The 21,080-nt window shown below is 31.4% G+C and overlaps 2 protein-coding genes and 1 long non-coding RNA gene across 13 annotated transcripts; 1 reads left to right on the top strand and 2 right to left on the bottom strand.

Moving 5' to 3' along the window:
* The first annotated feature begins 502 nt into the window (after positions 1–502).
* On the top strand, positions 503–1,482 carry LOC131611209 (uncharacterized). Its single transcript, XR_009286792.1, has 4 exons — positions 503–725; positions 825–906; positions 997–1,028; positions 1,215–1,482. It is a non-coding gene; the product is annotated as an uncharacterized LOC131611209 (long non-coding RNA).
* Positions 1,483–10,248: 8,766 nt separating this feature from the next.
* LOC131611208 (uncharacterized) lies at positions 10,249–11,972 on the bottom strand. The gene is made up of 2 exons (XM_058883301.1): positions 11,328–11,972; positions 10,249–10,794 (listed from the first exon to the last, which is right to left on the bottom strand). The coding sequence occupies exons 1-2, from the start codon at positions 11,375–11,377 to the stop codon at positions 10,407–10,409; spliced, it is 438 nt and encodes a 145-aa protein (XP_058739284.1). The 5' UTR covers positions 11,378–11,972; the 3' UTR covers positions 10,249–10,406.
* A 3,036-nt stretch (positions 11,973–15,008) lies between these two features.
* LOC131608863 (uncharacterized) lies at positions 15,009–18,748 on the bottom strand. 11 transcript variants are annotated; one of them, XM_058880446.1, is made up of 7 exons: positions 18,340–18,748; positions 16,869–16,959; positions 16,710–16,783; positions 16,396–16,529; positions 16,181–16,298; positions 15,803–15,923; positions 15,009–15,371 (listed from the first exon to the last, which is right to left on the bottom strand). In XM_058880446.1, the coding sequence occupies exons 1-5, from the start codon at positions 18,408–18,410 to the stop codon at positions 16,255–16,257; spliced, it is 414 nt and encodes a 137-aa protein (XP_058736429.1). In that variant the 5' UTR covers positions 18,411–18,748; the 3' UTR covers positions 15,009–15,371; positions 15,803–15,923; positions 16,181–16,254. The 11 variants fall into 11 exon arrangements, 3 of the variants coding, with proteins under 3 accessions (XP_058736429.1, XP_058736430.1, XP_058736428.1); XM_058880447.1 differs by having other exon boundaries at positions 15,848–15,923; XR_009285863.1 differs by lacking the exon at positions 15,009–15,371 and having other exon boundaries at positions 15,378–15,923; positions 16,613–16,783; positions 16,869–17,910.
* Between the last annotated feature and the right edge of the window lie 2,332 nt (positions 18,749–21,080).

Genomic DNA, 21,080 nt, shown 5'->3' with positions numbered 1-21,080 from the left:
CGTTACAATTATTAAGTAATAAATTTTAAAGATAAACGAGTATATAGTTGTAGAGAGTTAGTTGAAGGACAAACACAACATTGTATGTTTATTTAAAACATTAGAGACCACCACTAGACTCGAAATCAAATAAACAAACAGTTGCTGAAGATAACTATGTTTATGTCTAATGTTTTGTTGTAAACCTTATGTTTATACAAACCATACATGGTAGATAACAACCTCATTTAAAATATAATGTAAAATAAATGGATAAATAAAAAGTTCATGTATCTACTGTATCGTATATCGTACATTTACTAATCAATTGACCAAACTGACTAATTTGTCCCTGGCAAAAATTGCATTTACAAAAGAAAAAGGGCATTTTCGTAATCAACTAAACACAACACACAATTTTCACCTTTTTCAACGAGTGTTAGATTCCTATTGGTCCAATTTTAAAATTTAAATTTCACTTTTTCTTCTTTTCTCATTCTCTCTCTGTTTTCTCTATCTCTTTCCTTTTCCTTTTTTTCTTTCTCTTTCTTTCCGTCTTCTCTTTCCTCTTTCTCTTTCTCTTCGTCTTCTCTCTTCTCTCTTCTCTGTTTTCTGCACAAACCCTAGCGCAGCCACAAACCCTAGCGATATCGTCGACCACTCCAATATCACAATCTCACGGTCTTTGTCATTTGGTTTCTATGAACTTGGCGGCGACCACCGTTTCTCCATCTCCAGCCGATTCGGTAAGAACGGGCATCATTTCCCCATCTTTCTTTTAGCAAATTTTTCCATTATTTTCTTTATGTTGATATTTTTCTCACTCTGTTCTTTGCAAATTTTAGGGCCTTGAAAAATAAAGTGTTTGTGTGAAGCTGGGGTTTTTGACATTTTATATTTAGTATCGAAGTTTTAGGTGCCTTTCAGGTTTGTATCGAAGTATTTAGTATTTAAATATTTGAAATTATTGTTTGCTTATTAGTAATATTTGACATTTTGAATGACTTTTCTTGGCAGATCACCTTGCAGCTTGGGTGAAGGAATACAAGGTAATGTTTTAACCGATCTTATCGAGAGAGAAATATTTTGGTGCTATTGAAGTCGTGTCACTTGTATCTTATTGCTTCATATTTTTTGAGATCTTTTGCTCCATAGCCAGCTCCAACTTTACTTATTGCTTTATATTTGAAGTCGTGTAACTTGTGTGTACGTTTCTCACGAATTTGAACAATCAGGTTGACAAGGCTATTGCAGAAATTGAGGGAAGACATGTCCAAAAACTTGTAGAATTGTGATGAATCAAGGCAGCAGTTAATGCACATTTAGGAGGAACACAGCAAACTGGTATGTAATAAAAAATATAGAACTAAAAGTGCTTATATGCATATGTATATTACTTATATCTATGCATTTTTTTAACCCTCTTAGTGGAAACTTTGTAAACAAGACACTGTATGAAATACGGTTCATGGGTCCATTTTGAATTTCTTTCTGTGTTATAAATGTTGGGATCATGTAGAAGATATTTACAGTTATTGCATTCTGATTTTAGTTACAAAATTATTTGTAATTAATGCTTTTTAAATAATATGTTTGATAGAAATCACTATAAAGATCATATATTCTCCTCACATAAACTCTCCACACTCTAGGCTCATTCTTTGTCACCCAAATCCTATCAATACAGTGGCCAATTGCTTTAAAGAAACTTTTCTACATAAGAGCAATGATGCATGAGAAAAGCATTCTTCATCTTGCATAATTGTACCAAAGCTCCTAATACATCTTTAATTAGCTTTGCAGTGCATAAAGTAGATATGAAAGATTTTAAAGAGTATTTTGTTTCAACACGTGAGACATTTTATCTTACCAAAGATTTCAAAATGTACTTCTCATTTTAAATTTTGCATTTATATTTAAAATTAAAAATAATAAGTTGACAAAACATCAATTTAAAATTAAAAATAATAAGTTGACACAATACCAATATTGCATTCGTATACGCATACGTTTTTCATATGTTTATCAAAATAAATTTTAATAAAATTGATAATTTATTTATCTCACGGGTCATTATCAACACAATATTTATTTTAATTTAATTAATTATTATCTTAATTTAAGAGATAATTTTTATTTTTAAAAATTATTTTTATTAATTATTATCTCATATTTTTCTGGAATGTTCACATGTGACTATACCTTTAATGATTTTTCTCAATTTTATCTACTCCTTAACCTATAGTGACCCATATTGCTTTTTTTTAATTGTTGTTCGACCGTCAATTATTTAATTAAATATTTAGCCCTATTTTGTTATTGTGTTCTTGACCTATCTTAATTTTTTTTTTTGAATCATTATTTTAACATAGAACATAATTTTCATACTACTAATAAGTAAATTTTTTTTAGATAGTTAATTTCCATTTTATATATGCAATTTAGTCAAACTTCTTTACTTCACATTTTTCGTATCGTTCAAAAAATACTACACTATAAATAATGCATCCGGGCGACAGCACGGGTCTCTGACTAGTTTTACTGAAAAGGAAGACAAAATACGTCAAAATATTTTATTTATTTCCTTATATTAGAATATAGAACATGATATATTCAAAAATGACTCACGATTCAACAATTACTCAAGATTACTATAAGATACAATTAAATACTAGTATTATTTGAGAAAAATGGAATTGTTCCTTTGTTTTTGTAAAACTATGATAATTATCGTCTAGAAGGGATTGTAAATTAGATGTATCAAGTCTAATTTCCTTTGAAAATGGTGATATATTATATTATTTTTTGTCAAATTCAATGATTATTTTGCATTACATTAGTTACCTCAATTGTTTTTAATATAATCATTCCTAATGAAGGTATTTCAATGCTATAATATTATTCGTTTTTTTTGGTAAAATATATAATTTTTTTATCAAACATTACTGTAATATCCTACCAATATGCGTCTAGAAGCAAGTAAAATTTTAATAACTGGAACTGAGTACATTCAAAAGTCAGAAATAATGACATAAACAGTATACATTTCAAAAATGTCTCGGAAATGAATACAATAAGTATGTCTACAAAATAATAATACACAGCGGAAGAAAAGATCAAATACGTCTTCACGTCATTCAATCATAAAGCTCTTGATCCATGCATCTAGCAAAACTCAATATTGCATGGTACCTGAAAAATAATAAGATGAATGGGGTGAGATTACTAAATCCCAGTGAGTTCTCCTATCTTATGATTCCACTCGGCTCTACAAGGTTCAAGATCATAATGTTCTAGCAAGGATTCTACCCATTCGATTTTGAAGTACTCTTACTTCAACCTTGGGAAAGAATCCTATCTTGATCCTATATGGTAAGAAACTCGTATGGACGATAGAGAACTATGGAATCGACATTGAATCATTACTGCGATTCAACTTCTCCAATATCCTAGGGCCCAAGTCATACGACGACACTAACCCGTAGGGAAAGCAACAAAGGAAAAGGTAATGATACACATCTTCGGGGGTTCATCCCCAAAGAATAGTGTAACACCCCATTTCTACCTGGCAATTATAATGCGGAAAATATCAGAGTATTTAAAAATTTCTCGACAAACAAATGAGGCGTCACATATTCACTTCAACAATAAATCACTTCATCGCATTTAGCGGATACATAGCACTTTCTAAAACAGAATAACTTCTTTTATTAATAAAACAGCGGAGTCATAATTCTCAATTTCTGAATCAAGTAACATCATAATCACATAAACAACATCATATTAATAAAGCAACTTCACTTAACATATCATCCTAATAAACCACGATAGTCACAATAAACAACAACATCATAAACATTATAAATTGTTCCCCCCGAGTGCTACGTATCAGAGCGACAACCGACTCGATAAACACCAACTAAATCTTCATACTCAAGCACCTGCACGTTACCAATATAAAGGTAACGGCGGACAAAAGAAAAGGGTGAGATATCAAATCATATAAGAGAGCGCATGATAAATTGTATATTAGGAGTCAGACATATAAAATCATTACATCGCAAGTATCAACAGTCACCATACACATCATACTTTCACAATTCATAGATCTCACATACTTTTCATCGCACAACAAGTCACAATACTTCACATTCACGTCATTCATACATCTCATTCATTTACTTTGTAAGCCAAATCATAACACTTCACGACATCACAAAACATCACATATAAGTCACCCATGTATTCACAAACATCGCATATAAGTCATACATATATTCACAAACATCGCATATAAGTCATACACACATTCATGAACTTCGCATATAAGTCATGCATGTATTCACAGACATCGCATCATAAACGTCGCAAATCAAATCACCAAACATCGCAGCATATACATCACAAAAGACATCATGAGACACGACTCGTGCATATACATGTGGTACCAATCGGAGCTTCAGCCCCCGTCACCAATTGTCCAATTCAGAGGCACAAGGCACCTTCGTCACTAGTTTGCCAATCCACGCCTTCACCAATTCGCCAATCCAGGCCGTCACAGAGCATGCATATGAAATGTGACTCGACAAACAAGACATACACAACATACTCATCACAATCACACATCATCACTAGGCATACGCCCACGTCAATTATAATTATCAATTATTAGAGGTAATTCAACGTCACAATTAATCAGTCATCTTCACATAGAACTAAACTCATCACGACATCACCATCATCATGTTTCGGCATATCACGGCAAACATATAACGTCACATATTAACTAAATCATCACAACAATCATCATTTATCATTTACTTCACAAAATATTCATCACAAGGCACACGCCCATGTCACAATTATCAATTCATAAAAGATATTAACATTTCACACATAATGCAACAACTTCATATGACAACGGTACAATTCCGACAATTCACCAAACCAACGGTCGATATCATTAGCAAAATAATCACCAAGGTATCCACAACAATTCTTAAGGTATGATCACAATTCGATACCGATTAATTGGACACAATTCAATTATTTATCGATTATCCAACTCATTTGGTTACATACCCAAGATATCGTAATTTACCGATAAACCGAATAGTTAATCTAAGTTCAAGTTTATCCCAATTAAATAGGTATATTGGATATTAATTAAATCATTAATTAATCAACCGATTAATATCACAATTCCGACAAAATAACACCACCACGCTAATGTACTAATTAAGTTTAGCTACCACGTCAATTTTTATCAAATTCCGGTCAACTAATTATACCGCATAATTTGTTAATTCGGTACTATTTCTATTCACTGCTATCACTGCTAATTATTAACTAACTTCTACTAATTTTATTATACTGATATAATTAATTCCCTGCATTTAAAATTATGCTGCCAACACAATTCAACTCTGTTACTACATATACCACTACCTATTAGTAAACCTGCTATTAGTTCTTTTGTCATTTCTACTGCCAAATATTAATTCTCTGTTTTCTAAAACATTCATCACTATAACTACTATTAAATTGTTCCAGTCATGCTACTAATTACCAATTACCTCTGCCACTTGATTTATTAATGAACTTCTACCAGTACTACATTTGTCCTATTATTATTTTTATTATCTACTGAACATAATACACTTAGTATTATATATATATATATATATATATATATATATATATATATATATATATATATATATATATATATATATATATATATATAATACTAACAATTTTTATTCTATAAATAGAGATGGATGTAGTATACATGAATATTAACTCCCCTACATGTTATTTTTCAACACAATCATCATTACACATACTTCTTGAACTTGTTAGTGTAATTATTAATTTGACCACAAGGGTGGACACCACACCAATGTTAGATTTTGTTCTCACCACTCAACTATGGCCATCACAAGCTAGAATGTTACGTGTATACCATATGAATAGGAGCAGCAAGAATTATAAGGCATATACCGAATGGCAAGGCTCCCTTCATATTCCATTACGCAATGTGCATATTGTTCCTAATTCAATTCGAATTTCTAACGCGCAGCAGCAACATTATTTTCAAATGTCAATTTTTATGAACAATAACAATCAACACAAGATAATGCAACAAATCTACACACCCAATTCCCCACATACAATTGTTCATAAGCCCCATTATAGGAAGAGAATCTCACTCTTACCTTATCAAATGAAGCAATTCAATGGGTCTCCAATTGCATCTCCAATTTGACACCATGGGTAGAAATCTCCAAGCTACTTCTTCTTCTTCTTCTTCTTCTTCTTCTTCTTCTTCAAGACTTGCCTCTTTCTCTTCTATTCTTGTTTCTTTATTATGACAACTCTCTTCTTTCTAAATCTTTAAAACCCTAATATAAAACCAATTGGGCTTAGTTAACACTTCCTCTTCACAATCAATTTTAGGCCCAATAAGATATATAGCTCAAATAATCAATTATATCACCTTTAATAATATTCCATTAATAATATTCCATCAATGTAATAATTCCGACTTATAAATAATATTATTCTTAATATTATTTTTCGACTTCAATTTAATAATTCCAAATATGCGATTAAATAACACCGACAATCCAAATTCGACTAAATCGAATATTTCCGGTCTAATCTTAATTACTCAGAAAATTTCCAAAACTTCAAATATTACTCCAATAATATTTCTAATACTGAAAATATCAAAACTCTTGATTAAACATCAATCCGCTATCCCGAACTAATACCGACTAAATTGTCTCAAAATACGAAACTTCACTAAACACTCCGAACATCTAGATTAAGCGAATAATCGAATTTCCGGGCGTTACAAATAGCTCCTAAACTATGGAGCACTATCCATTCTCGAGACTCACGCTAGGTAAATAATCCGCAGTATATGTGGCAAGGGGCATCTTGGAATTTACTCCGCAAGAAATAGCCAACATATACGTAACTTGCCTTACTCTCGGATCAACTAGGATCAGTGAGCAGATATTATCCTCTTGTTTGTTCTCTAACCCCTCGTCCCACACTTACTATACCAATAGATTATAGAACTTCAAAAGTAACCGCTTTGGGGGAAAGGGAAATAAGGAACCATCTGCGTAGAAATCATTATGTACCAGCTCACCTTCATCATCGTCACATCATCTGATGTAATCACACATTCTTGCAACCTTGCAGGCATGTGTCTTGTTCTCCGAGGTCTGCTTTGACATGCATCACCTCTAAATTCTTCTTGTATAACTTCTTCTCTTTCAACTTTAGTGGTTGGTTCTTCACAAAGATTCTCACTGAACCCTTCTTGACATTCTCAGCCCAATCCCATTCTTTAAGCTCATATATGATCACGTCCCTACTGATCACTACTTGCTTGTCCATCGAGTCAAACAACATGTATCCTCCAGCCGAATGATATCCTATTAGGATCATCTGACTCGACTTGTCATCAAGTTTTCTTCTCAACTGATGTGGAACATGTCTATGTGCTATAGATCCAAATACATTCATATGACTCAAGTTAGGTTTTATACCATACCAACATTCTTCTAGCATAATTCCTTCTAGCTTCTTCGTCGGACATCTATTCAAAATGTATGTTGCCGTCGACATAGCTTCACCCTAAAACTCTCTAGTTAAATGCTTGTCTTTCAACATACTTCTCACCATATTTATGATGGTTTGATTCTTCCTTTCTACAGTTCCATTTTGCTATGGAGTGTAGGGTGACACCACCTCATGCATAATCCCTTATTTCTCTCATAACATGTCGAAATCTTTCAACACATTCTCCACCATCATCAGTCCTCAGAACCTTAAGCTTTCGCCCACTTTTCCTTTCGACCATAGATTTAAACTTGGCAAATACCTCAATCACTTTACTTTTCTTCTTGGTCAGGTAAGCCCATAATTTTCGACTGAAATCATCTATGAATGTAACAAAGTAATTGTTACCTCTATTCGAATCTACCTGAATTGGACCACATACATCAAAGTATATGACTTCAAGGATTGCCTTCGACTTGCTTCATGCATTCTTGTTGAAGCCGTTCTTGTGTTCCTTCGCCTGCACACATTCCTCACACACTTATCTTGGAATGTCGATATCTGGTAACCCTGAAACCATATTTCTTCTTTTCAACTCTCTGGTGTCATTGAAATTGAGATGGCCTAGTCGATAGTGCCATATCCATTCATCTCCGATGAATGCAGTTGCGAGGCACTTGCGCTCCATCATATTAAGTTCAATCTTGAAGGTTCTATTATGAGACATAGGGCCCTTCAAGATTAACCTTCCACTTGCGTCGACGACTCTCATCATCTTGTCTTTGATCAACACTTTATAATTATTTTCGATCAACTGCTCTATACTGAGCAAACTGCTCTTCATGCCTGGTATGTACAACTCATTGGAGATTACTGATCTTTTTCCATCTTTCCTCGTAATCATAACATCACCAATACCTTCACCTGGTAAAGTATTGTCATTTACGAATTTCATCATGTTCTTCATTGAGGGCTTTATGTTAACAAACCAATCTTTCCTTTCAGACATGTGTGATGAGCATCCCGAGTCCAAGTACCATTGGTCCTTGAATCTCTCTTCATCTCTTGTTGCGACCATTAACAACATCTCTTCTTCTTCATGTTTTGTAATTTTTGCATCACTTTCTTGATTCTTATGTTTTTCAAGACAATCACTAGAATAGTGACCATACTTATAAAAATTGAAACACTGAATGTGACTTTTTTCAGGCTTTCGACCACCACCTATTCCTCTACCTGCATCACCACCTCTTTGGTTGCTTTGGTATGAGGGTTTTCTCAGATTTGACCAACTTTTTTCTTGCTGATTTCGATCAGTCGAATTATTGTAGCCACCTCTACCTTTATTTCTATTCCAACTTCATTTGCCTTTCTTTTCTTTTGCTGACTGAGCCTGCATAGCCACATCGCTCTTTGACTTGCTTGCAGCTCTTTCAACCATTCTTTGTTCATGAGATTCAAGCGTCCCTTGAAGCTCTTCTTTTGTCAATTTTGACAAATCTTTCGATTCTTCTATGGCTACCATTATGTGGTCGAACTTGGGAGCCAATGACCTCAAGATCTTTGAAACAACTGATCTTGATGTCAACACTTCTCCACATACCTTGATTTGATTCACCAGTTTTGTAACCCTAGTGAAGAAATTAATTATGCTTTCACTTTCTTCCATCTGAAGCAATTCATACACTCTTTTGTGAGTTTGTAACCCCACCTCTTTCACCTTTTCTGCACCTTCAAAAGACTTTTCAAGAATCTCCCAAGCTTCTTTTGCAGATTCTACATGAATAACCTCTCATTTCCAAATTGGAAGACTTGCTGGAAAATGTCCATTCGGATGATTCATTGCCATCGCCATTCTCTTGCCTTGAATCGTTTAACCGGAGCTCTAGATACCAGATGTTGGAATTAAACTCAAACCTTTGAGTAATTCCTTATCCCTACACAATGACAATGAAGGAAAGAGGATTTGGGGGAAAAAAGGTGAATTAGGGTTTACGAAAATAAAAGAGAAGAAGATGATGATTTTCAACTGAGTTTCTCTCTGCCCGCAAACTTTGGAGAACCTTTTATTCACTTGCAACTGCAAATTCTATGAATACAAGTTGTAATGCAAAATATGGGTTACTCCATTGATTTATAATTTTAAGTTTGCTTTCTCCTAAGCCAAAGTTCAAAACATAAAAGCCCAAAATATATATTTTAGACCCAAGTCGAAATACTCTGTGAAACTAACTGCTTCAGCACTTCGACAATTATTTACAACTCGATAGACTAACTTTTCAACACGCCTTATGTCAAAGCAACAAAAAATTATAATTTAACACCTCTACCAAAATACGAGACAACAACTTTTTATGCTAATTACAAATTCTTTAAAATAATCAAAAATATTCTTTAATTTTTCTCCACACTATATCCCCTCTTTTTTCTCTTTTTATCCCTGCTCCTTTCATATTTCTCTTTCTCTTTTTTATATTCCTCTCTGCTGCCCTTTTTTCTAGCTCTACTAAGTCTATTCTCTTTGTTTTTCCATTTTTCTCTTCCTCACTCTTCTCTTTTAATATTTCTATTTATAAAAGACAAAAACAAAATTTATTTTATTTTATTAATGTTATTTATTGATCACCAAATATCTTACTATACTGTAATTTTATTTATAAGAAAAAAAAGATAATTTTCATGTTTATTAAGAATAATAATTAACTGCATTTAATTTTTTTATGTCAAAGATAACACAACAATTAATATATCCTCAATTAAATTTCTATCTACTAAAATGTAAATAGTTAATATTTCTGGAAGGAGGACATAAAAAAAAATTATTGTTTTTTTTTTTTACCAAAGCAAAACTAACTTTTTTCATTCATAATCAAAAGTTCAATACAAGGAAGAATTACATTCATAATACTACGCCTAACCCAAGAATTGGCCGTCTTCGGTAACGAGTGAGCAACCATATTTGCTTGACGTTTGACAAACTTTACCTCAAAGTTGGGGAAATTTTGTAATAAGAACTGAATATCTCTTATTATAGTATAAAACTCTGAAAATCCTACGGTAACAGAGTGAAAAGCTTGCACCACTTGAAGGGAATCACTTTCGAAAATAACCCGATCAATATTTAACGGAATAACACCTTGGATAGCTTCTTTGAGGGCTAAAACTTCCGCTTCAAGAACAGAAAGATTACCTGGATCCCATGCCACTCCAGCTCCAATGAAATTACCGAGTTCGTCTCTAATACACCAACCTCTTTTTGGAATTAACGTATATTAAAATATTCTCTTCAAAACAACTTATATTTGAGTAAAATTTTGGTGAACATTCCGATACTTTTGAATTTATTTGAAATATAGAGGTATTTTCAATCCATCAAATACTATAAATAAATACCACATCATTTTATCATTTTATTTTATTTTAAAATAAATTAAAATTTAAAAAAATTGCGGTATCCAACTTAAATTCGATATCAAAAAATTTAATAGATTTTTTTCATTTTCATTTATTGAAAGTTAATGAAATTGACACCTTTATTATTTCTTGTTTATGAGTTGTTGTTTCTATAGATTTGTAAGAGAATAGCAGGTTAAGTAATATTTTATTAATTTATTTATTTATAATATCAACTTTATATATTGTTGGTTATATCTAAGAGGCAAAAATATGAGGATTTGTAAATTGTTGTAATGACAAGAGGAAAAACATTTATTGTGACTTGTAACACACATTATAATTTTGAAAATAATAGAATTATTTTTCACATTTACCTAATAGTAAATGCAAAAACATCGACCCACATAACATAAAGGGGTTGCATGAAAGTAACATTGACTAATTAAGCATTCTTCTGACGTAGTACAATTAGGAACTGCAATGTAAAACGAGAATCAAAGATATTAATTATTAGGGTTAATATTGATTTAATATAGCTGTGTTATGATTTACGGCTTAAAAAAAAATATTTTAAATACTCTATAATTTTGGAGTACTCTTAGGGTCTGTTTGGTTCAAATGAGGGGGAGGGGAGGGGAGGAGTTTTATTAATAGTTTACGTTTTTATCCTTATGATTTTATATAACTGATATGATATTCAAAGTTGAAAATTTCATAAATAATTTTTTGAAAATAATATTTGTAATCTTTAATGATTAAAAATTTATAACTTACCACATAATATTAAAAGTAAAAAATAATTATAATAAATTGATATAAGCAATAGAGAAAGAAAAAAAGCAGACGAAAGAAAATAATAATTTTGAAATAATAAAATAAAATTGAGGGTATTTTAGTAAATATATTAATTTGTTAAATATCAACAGTCACATTCCCTCCCCTCCCCTCCCCTCCGAGTCCCCCGATTCGGGGGAACGCAAAATGTGTGATTTGGAGGGATTTTGCTCCCCTCCCCTCCCCTCATCTCCCTTCCTAAAAATTGAACCAAACACATTTTATTATAAACATTCCCTCCCTTCCCCTCCCCTCCCCTCCGTTTACCTCGAACCAAACACACCCTTAAGGGTGTACAAATTATAGTGGTAAATAAAATAAAAAAAAACTTTTATAGAAGGTAATTTTTCCATTTGCGGGACAAAAGACTTAGAATTTTAATATTTCAAGAAAGTTTTTAAAAATATTTTTTAAATGAGATAAATCAAAATATACCCATATTGCAGGGATAAATGACTATTAATCCTAATTATTATTGAAATTTTTTAAAAGTTACATGTAAGATCAAGAATAAAACTTGGAATAATAAGGAAAAAGGCTTACCCATGACTCCAGTTACAACAAGAAGTTGGAAAGTTAAAAGCAACATAACATAAACAAACTTAAAAGTTTTAGTCATATTTTCTTAATATGCTCTAATATTTTTAATTAACAACTTTGTATCAATTATGATATTGAATCAAACCCTTTATAAAATTAAGACCAATATTATGTGACTTTTAAGTATATCGATATATTGACTTTGCCCCTTTATCTCCTCGATGGATAACTTGATCTTTCTATGAATGTCAAAAAATTGTTATTAGTCCTTTGAGTTCATTCTTTGATTTAATGATTTTTTTTTAAAGTTATAATAATGATAATGTCTATTCCATATTAGTTAATCATTTGATTAAATAAATTTTCAGACAAAAAGTTTTTAAGATAGAATATTACACTTTCACCTTTGTTTTCTCATTCACAAATTGGTTACAAGAAAGTTTAGTAACATATGAAAATGTTATATATATATATATATATATATATATATATATATATATATATATATATATATATATATATATATATATATATATATATATATATGAGTTTTACAAAATTAAAATTTAATAATATCAAGTATCTTGTTGTGTAAAGAGTTTAGGAGAAACAAATTTTGATAAAATATATAAGGACATACTTAATGCTTGCTGATCCACTAACCAAATGTTTGATTCCTAAAAATTTTCATAGGCATGTTGGTACATGAGCCGTAGTTTTGAGATTGCTTTAAATTAGTGGGAATATTAGTTCTCTATGTTTTATGTTTTGGTACAAAATTTGTGTTATTTTTTATTTTCTGCAGAAATAAAAATTTATGAGTTACTATTATTATTATAATAATGTTAAGTGCAACTATTGTACAGGTGCATTTCACCTAAGGAACTTCAGTTTGATCTCACTAAATACTTCAGTAGGGTCAATTGAAAATATTTAAGATTTAGAGATCACATTGCATGAAATTTCCATGCCACTCATCCATAACGATCTATGTCATCAAATATATTGATGTGGTGGCAGGCCCGGCCCTCACCAGGTGCAGGCAGTGCTTTAGCACTGGGCCTCAAGATCCTGGGGGCCCAAAACTTATTTTTATTATATTGAAAATAAAAAGATAGAATATGAAACATCAAATGCTCGCTCCTCTTTTTCTTCTCCCTCTTTAATTTTCTTATCTTCTCAGTATTGTTAAACAAGCAAAAGTTGAAAACAAAACGTTTTCAGGGTTGCGCTGTTAGTAAGTAAAACTAATATTAACACTACCGTAACAAAACGCTGCACCCTCATCCACCACTAATTTGCGACGATGTCGGCGTAGATACTAGAGGGCTTGCCTCTTGCACCATTAAACTCTTCGGTCTTTCCATATGAAAAATTGCTTACTTACTTTTTGCTGTGATTAATTTGAAGGTAGAAAAAGAGAGTAGCAATGATATGTTTGAGTTGGAAAACATTGAATAGTTAAGTAGAGTTGTCTCTTGTTTAGTATGTGATTTTGAAGGTAGGAAAAAGGTAGTAGTTCAGATTGTTTCATGGATAAGGATAAGCAAGCATCATGATTAAATGTTTTGTGATTATTTAATTGTTCAAATAATGTATTTTATGGATAAGAAGCATCATGAATTAGTCCGTATTAGAATTTAAGTGGATAGTTATTAGTTAGAAGTATATTTTACAAAAAGAAAAAGAAAGTGATTGAATACGGTAGATATTATATATATTATTATATTAGTTAAGTTATTTTTAGCTAATTTCTAATTTATTTTTAATTATTAATTGTCAATGTTGTTTTGATTATTAATTTTCAATTTTTTATTTAATGTAATTGATTTTTCTTGCTACTAATGGAATTATGTAATAATTTAATGTAGGAACACAATTTTATAATAGGACTACTAATAGATTGTTTGTCGATAAATACTATCGAATTGATCATTAACGGATACAATAGACATAGTGAGATATTTCATTATTTTTTACTATGCCTCATAAAAATAGAAAGCATGAATGTGAAAATGATAAGAATAAGAAAAAAAATGAAGAGTTTATTGAAGAGTTGATTCATATATAATTTTATTTTTTGTGCATCCTTTTTAATTACTAAATTTGTATTATTTTTAAATTTAGGCCATTTTTAAAATTAGAACAGGGCCACTGAATTGATTGGGCCGGCCCTGTGTGGTGGTAGTCGGGGTTCTATCAAATTATATGCCAATGACGACAGTCGTGGTGGTCTCATTATTGATGTATGATGTAAATTAAATTATAAAGTTGAAATTTAGGGATAAATAGCATTTGGATGTGCGCATAGAGAACTATGATATAATTATTAAGATATATCGCTCAAGTGAGAGATTGTTAAATTTTTTATTTATATTATTTTAATATTCTAATAATTATTAAGTGGATATATATATCACTACTAGAAATACACAAATTTCCTGCGGATTTACCTGCGGATTTTAGCTAAATTTCCGCAGGAAACACGTTACCTGCGGATTTTCCTGCGGATACTTGTCCCCAGCTAAAACCTTCGTGGGTAATATTTTCGGCAGGAAGTTCCGCAGGTAATTCCGCAGCTAATTCCGCAGGAAACATTCGCAGCTAAATCCGCAGGAAAAATTCGCAGCTAAATCCGCAGGAAAAATCCACAGGTAAATCAACATTTATATCCGCAGGTACATTCTATCTCAAATTATATAATTTTTTATTTTAATAAACTTTTGAAACATTATAAATTTTATATTAAAATAACTATAATTTAAATAAAACTTTAATTCAAAATATTATCAATTAAAATAAGACATAGCATGCTAATACTATTAAACTAAGTAAAACCTCCCTCAAGTGAGCAAAAGACAATATGGCAAAGACAAGCTTACATACCCATTTGTAAAACCATTAGTACTATTGAATCAATAAATATACGAATAAAATCACATTCAAAAGCTATGGTTACCTTTGGCTCGATCATCAACCTCTAAAGCAATATCAGCAAAGAGCTCCTGCAACAAATTACGCCTCTGCGATGAACTAGCCAGCGCCTGCAGCATCAAAGACCAAAAAAACAAAAATTAATCAAGTAAAAACAAAATGCATTTTTCTCGCTATCATAACAGAGGGAATATGAACTAATGTGACCTAATTTTTGACATGCAGTGTTGTGTTAAGCCCTTTGAGCATGACATAATGACTCAAGACATATCCAAATGGTGAAATATTTAATATGACAAGATTCAGTAACATTCATAACACAAACTTATTAAATACTTATCCTGCAGAGTAATTTCTTAACTACAAGATTCTAATATCAGCTATAAATAATGTACTAATGATAGTAGAGACAACAACTATGGGAACAACCATACTGATTCATTCTTTTTCTCAGAAGTAGCAGTAAGAACACATCATATATGTAACTTTATTGAATGGTATCACCCTAAGAGATGTTGTATTTGCATGTCTGGCTATTTACCGCAAAGGCGATAACATAGCTCTTCAGCCTGCTCGTAAGGGTTACCGTTTGACAGAGGAAAAATGCCATTTCTCCCATTGTTCTTGCATGCCACGTTAAGTTGGTTTCCAATCTGGTTATCCTGCAACATTACATCACAAAAATGTTAGCCTCAGTAACTACTCAAGTTTAATTGTTGAACTTATCAAACATTAAATCATCATAAAAAATTTGTTTGGCAAATAAATTAGCCATATATGCAGAATCGAGACTGGTTCTTTTAATATGTGTCAACAGAACTAAAGATTAGTTATGTGAGTTGTAATCACTTCTGTGTAGGTGTTTCATAGAAGCTGGCATAAATCAAACGAATACATAAGAAAGTAGCAGCACACTCACCTCACAAGAAATATAGCCAGGTTTACAGCTTGGAGGGGCACAAGTTAGATAGTGGCACCAAGAGCAGTAATCATTCAAGTCCACCCCTTTAAGGAACAAGACGAGGCCGCCGACCAATCTGTAAACAAACCAACTTTTTCAGATTTGTAGAGACACAAGTACATAAATAATGTAATACACCCAACAACAATAAAATAAAAGGCGAGAGACGTTACCCAACACTAAGTAGCCTACTGAGAAAGCTTCATTAATATCAGCAGCCTCGGCTATAAGCACTTGTTCTTCCTTAATCTTGGCAAGTTTTTTATAACTACCATTAACCTCATTCAAAACTTCATTCAAATTCAGCCTACAAAATTCATTCAGAAAAATCAAAACAACAAACACCGACACAACCGGTAAATTAACACAGCTTGTAAGTTAAAACACAACTTTACTCAATAAATCATCAACACTATTTCAGTTTGTCGAAGCATCCGCACACATGTCTGCTTTTTAAAAAAAGTAATTTACCGACACATCATCATACATCTCTATCATCAACACAATTTCAGTTTGTACTAAATGCTTGAATCCTAGAACTCTGAGAATTCCCTTGAGAAACTGTTACCAAATAACACAACTTTAAGCTTAGAAAATGAGTTTCGAAAGTTTTCTGAAATTCCAACACAAAAGATATATATCTTACCTGATAAAAAGAACAGAATCTCCGGCGAAAAGTCTTTTTGTGCTGATAAATACACTCCAACCAGTAGTAAATAAATGTCTCTTTGGTTGTCCTGTGGTCAACGTGCTATCAATTTCAGCACTCAAACATCATAAAAAATTCATAAAAACTTGGTCAAATCATTGAAAGATGATTCTAAGAGTGACATTACCCCGATAAATATGTCTAAATGCCCACGAATTGTCATGCTTTAAACATACTGTGTTTGCACACATGTACAGCAGCCACACAAAGGCTTTAAGGATTCCAGAAAAAACATATACCTTCACAGGCCGATCTAAGAGGTGAGCAGCACCTCCACAGTTAAATAGTGGCTATAGTGCTATTGCTCAGTGGAATTTGAATGAATCACTATTCTTTCATGTTACGCTATTTATTACGAAATATTATGAAATAGTGTGATTTTCAACTTGAAACCACAGCATGTTAAACTCCGCCGCGCACCTCTCAATCTCGACTTCCACGCCTCCACAAAGAGAGCAATTATTAAAGGTTTATTTTTTAAGTTTTGGAAAGTGTAAGGCTACATAAATTTAGAGTGTATTACAACTTATGTACATATTGGTGCATTTGGGGTTTGGCTATAGCAGAATGTATGTGTGTGCACCTTTAAAAGTACTTCTAGACTAGACAAGACCCAAAATAGACCAAAGATTTATACAAAGAACGGGCAAACCTTCATAGTAGATACTAGATATCCATCCAAAGACACATAAAGGGATCTATATATTATATGTTAGTAGAAGAAATCCAACTCTTGTCACTCCTTAGAGGTTGTGATAAGGTACCCAATTCTTTTTTAATAAATTTATGTACAACCAAGTCAATAACACAGAAGGATGCAACAAGGCTATATATTGTAAATGGTGAATGAATTTCTCCGACTCTTATACTTAGCCAACGGAATAACAAATTCAGAGGGGCTGACCCTGTTAAATTGACAAGTTTTTGTAAGAGACTATCACAAATATTTCCCTTATTTCTCTAATTGACAAGATCCTTCCTGTATACAAGAAAGGCCTTAATGTAGTGATGTGTTTTTGAATCATGAATTTAAATTGTTTACAATTTTAATCATACTGTAATTTTCCATAGCATAATTGAATTTCTTGTAGATGTTAAGTGATTGAATACCAAATCAAACACATGGGGAGATTTCAACATGCATTATTCTAATCTGTGAAATATACGTGTAGAAATGCACTAGTTTAGAAATACATGTCATAGATTTTTCTATAAGGCATTTCATCAAACAGTATAAAAGCAATACACTTCACACACAAAAGTATCAACACTTTGAAGTTAAATCTGTTTTGTAAAACATGATCAAATTCTATTTTGAAGAGGAATGCAACGTTTATGGTTTTCAACAAAATTCGGGGATTTTTAGAGTTCAAGTAAAACTGATTGATTAGGGAAAAAGAAGACTCACCCTTGGAGGAGATGAAGCTCGCGGTGGCCTGAGAGAAACCGGCACGGTGGTTCCGTTTCAAACAGCTCCATTTCGACACAGAGAAGGAAAAGAAAGGAGAAGACGACCTAATCGTTTTATCAAAGAAACGAAATGATGCTGGGAGTCGTGGTGGTCGGAAAGTGGTGAAGGAATGGGTGGCGGCGGAGAAATAGGGTTTTGAATTTGGTAGATTCAGAGAGATCTTTGTAGAATTAGAAGAGGAGAGGTTGAGACGATAGGGTTAGTCGTGGTGGTGATCGGACAGTATTCACGGTGGAGTTTGATTTTCCAATCGGGGAGAGAAGTGAATTTCTTCGTCACCGTTGGAGAACGAAGGTGAGAAGAGAGTCTAAGCGTGAGAGATGAAACGTCACACATACAACCCCTATTCCCCCAATTCCAGTTTTTCCTTTTTATTTTTATTAATCACTTGTTTTTATTTTAATTCTTATTTTAAAAGTTATTATTTAATTCCAAATAAAAATATTAAAAAAAATTTATAAATTTAATTTAAAATTCTATATAAAGTTGATATTTTAGCAAGAGATCAAATATAATTTCATATAACACATTATTATTATTATTATTATTATTATTATTGTTATTATTATTATTATTATTATTAAAGTAGGATTTTTAAAATTAAAACTTTTAAAATAATTAACAATTGAACAAATATAATTTTATATAACACAAAATATATATTTGTTAAAAGAAATTAAATTTAAAATTTAGAAAAAAAATTTTATAGTAAAAGATACAATGACATTAATAGAGAAATTTATACATTATATATCATATTTGTTTCAATATGTTATTTTTAAAATTATAGATTATTTGGTCCAATATAAGATAGATAAGTTGAAGAATTATATATATATATATATATATATATATATATATATATATATATATATATATATATATATATATATATATATATATATATATATATAAAGTTAACTAATAAAATAGAAAGAACATTATAAAAATAATTAATAACATAGAAAAATTAGAATTAAAAATAAAAATTAAACTAAATAAAAAAACCATAAAAATAATTATTAAAATAGAAAAAACATTATTAATTTTTTTATAAATTTAAACATTGAAATATGTCAAAATCGCAGGTAAATTCGCAGGAAATTTACCTGCGGAACTACCTGCGGAATTTTGCAGTTTGTTTTTATTATAAAGTACATATTCGCAGGAAAATCCGCAGGAAATTTTCCTGCGAATTTACCTGCGGAAATTATAATTTATGTAAGTATTTTGTTTAAAATATATATTCCGCAGCAAATTCCGCAGGAATTTCTGCAGAATTTGCTGCCACTTTTTTATCCGCAGGAAATTTATTTTATTTAATAAAAGCCCAGGAAAATCCGCAGGAATACCTGCGGAAAAGCTTCCGCAGGAAATTCCGCAGGTAATACGTGTATTTCTAGTAGTGTATATATATATATATATATATATATATATATATATATATATATATATATATATATATATATATATATATATATATACTAGCTATTTTTTAAATAAAGTGTTTTAAATAATTAAGTGATTAAATAAAGTTAAAAGATTGTTTATATTTCATTTAAAAATTAATGAATTAATTGGATATAGGATAAAAAATGAGCGAATGTTAGGATGATCTATTTTAGAATAATGAGAATCCTAATTGGTCACCACTCTATAAATAGCCAGCGGTCTTCAATATACCGTACACAAGTAAATAGTCTCTTTTCTCCATCTGAAAAGTATTCAAGATATTAGAAATACCGATTGAAATAGAACCATCAACCTTTATATTTTAGGATTATCCCAAAAGGCTTTGCTCAATGAATCCAAATATTCCTTAATATTATTTCGACAACACTCAATTTATACATGCTTGACTATTTAGTTTCTGCATTATATTATAGATTATAATTGGTTGAGCATGTATTTCTAATTTATATTAATTGTTTAATTCTAACGTAAGAGTTCAAGTTTTGGTTGCATTCTACAGTTAATTTAGTGAATCTATTTTTGTCTGTTAAGTTAACAAGATCATAGTCTAATGTGATGGATAAGAAGATCATACCAGTACAAAAAGTACACCTTCGCATAATAGGTTAGAAAATACTTGATTGGACAAGATTCCTGTAACAGCATCGCTGCTCTAATGCAAGATTGAACTTGACACGTCCAATGCTATTTAAGAATGAAGGTATGGAATAAGTGCATGTGGATTCTCTAACTTTATGAAGGGAAATGCACCATAACTTTCTCTCTATCTCTCTCTAACAACACAATCTCTCTCATCTTGTTTCCCTCCCTTTTTTCATCATTTTCTCACTTCTCTCTCATGAAAATTGATTAAAGTTAGGGAAAGTTAGAAGGTATAAAGTTAGAGGATGTGTATCTTTTTTTTGTCAATACTGTCAAAATTGAAACATGAAAATTTCAATGGTGGTTTGATACATAATTTAGTTTTTGAAGTCTAACATTGATATAAAATTTCTTTTATTGTGAACATTGGTATAAAGTTAGAGGATGTTAGGGACTTAGTCCAAAATTGCCTCATTTGTCAACAAGCAAAACATGATAATCGAGCTCCTGCTAGTTTACTACAACCATTGCCTTTACCAGAGCAGGTGTGGGAAGATGTAGCGATGGACTTCATAACAGGATTACCTCCCTCTCATGGTTACACTGTCATCATGGTAGTCATT

This window comes from Vicia villosa, linkage group LG6 (assembly GCF_029867415.1).
Source record: "Vicia villosa cultivar HV-30 ecotype Madison, WI linkage group LG6, Vvil1.0, whole genome shotgun sequence".
Taxonomy (NCBI): Eukaryota; Viridiplantae; Streptophyta; class Magnoliopsida; order Fabales; family Fabaceae; genus Vicia; species Vicia villosa.
Note: the sequence above shows the minus strand (reverse complement) of the source record. Positions and strands in the feature narration are given on the sequence as shown.

What these genes read in the sequence shown, in the direction of transcription:
- LOC131611208 (XM_058883301.1), bottom strand. Translation starts at nt 11,377, where the DNA reads ATGCAACCCCTTTATGTTATGTGGGTCGATGTTTTTGCATTTACTATT. An exon ending in GTTTTTGCATTTACTATTAG is followed by an intron (nt 10,795 to 11,327) that starts GTAAATGTGAAA and finishes TTGGTGTATTAG; the next exon opens with AGACGAACTCGGTAATTTCA.
- LOC131608863 (XM_058880446.1), bottom strand. Translation starts at nt 18,410, where the DNA reads ATGGAGCTGTTTGAAACGGAACCACCGTGCCGGTTTCTCTCAGGCCAC. An exon ending in GAGCTTCATCTCCTCCAAGG is followed by an intron (nt 16,960 to 18,339) that starts GTGAGTCTTCTT and finishes CGTTGACCACAG; the next exon opens with GACAACCAAAGAGACATTTA. An exon ending in AGTAGGCTACTTAGTGTTGG is followed by an intron (nt 16,299 to 16,395) that starts GTAACGTCTCTC and finishes GTTTGTTTACAG; the next exon opens with ATTGGTCGGCGGCCTCGTCT.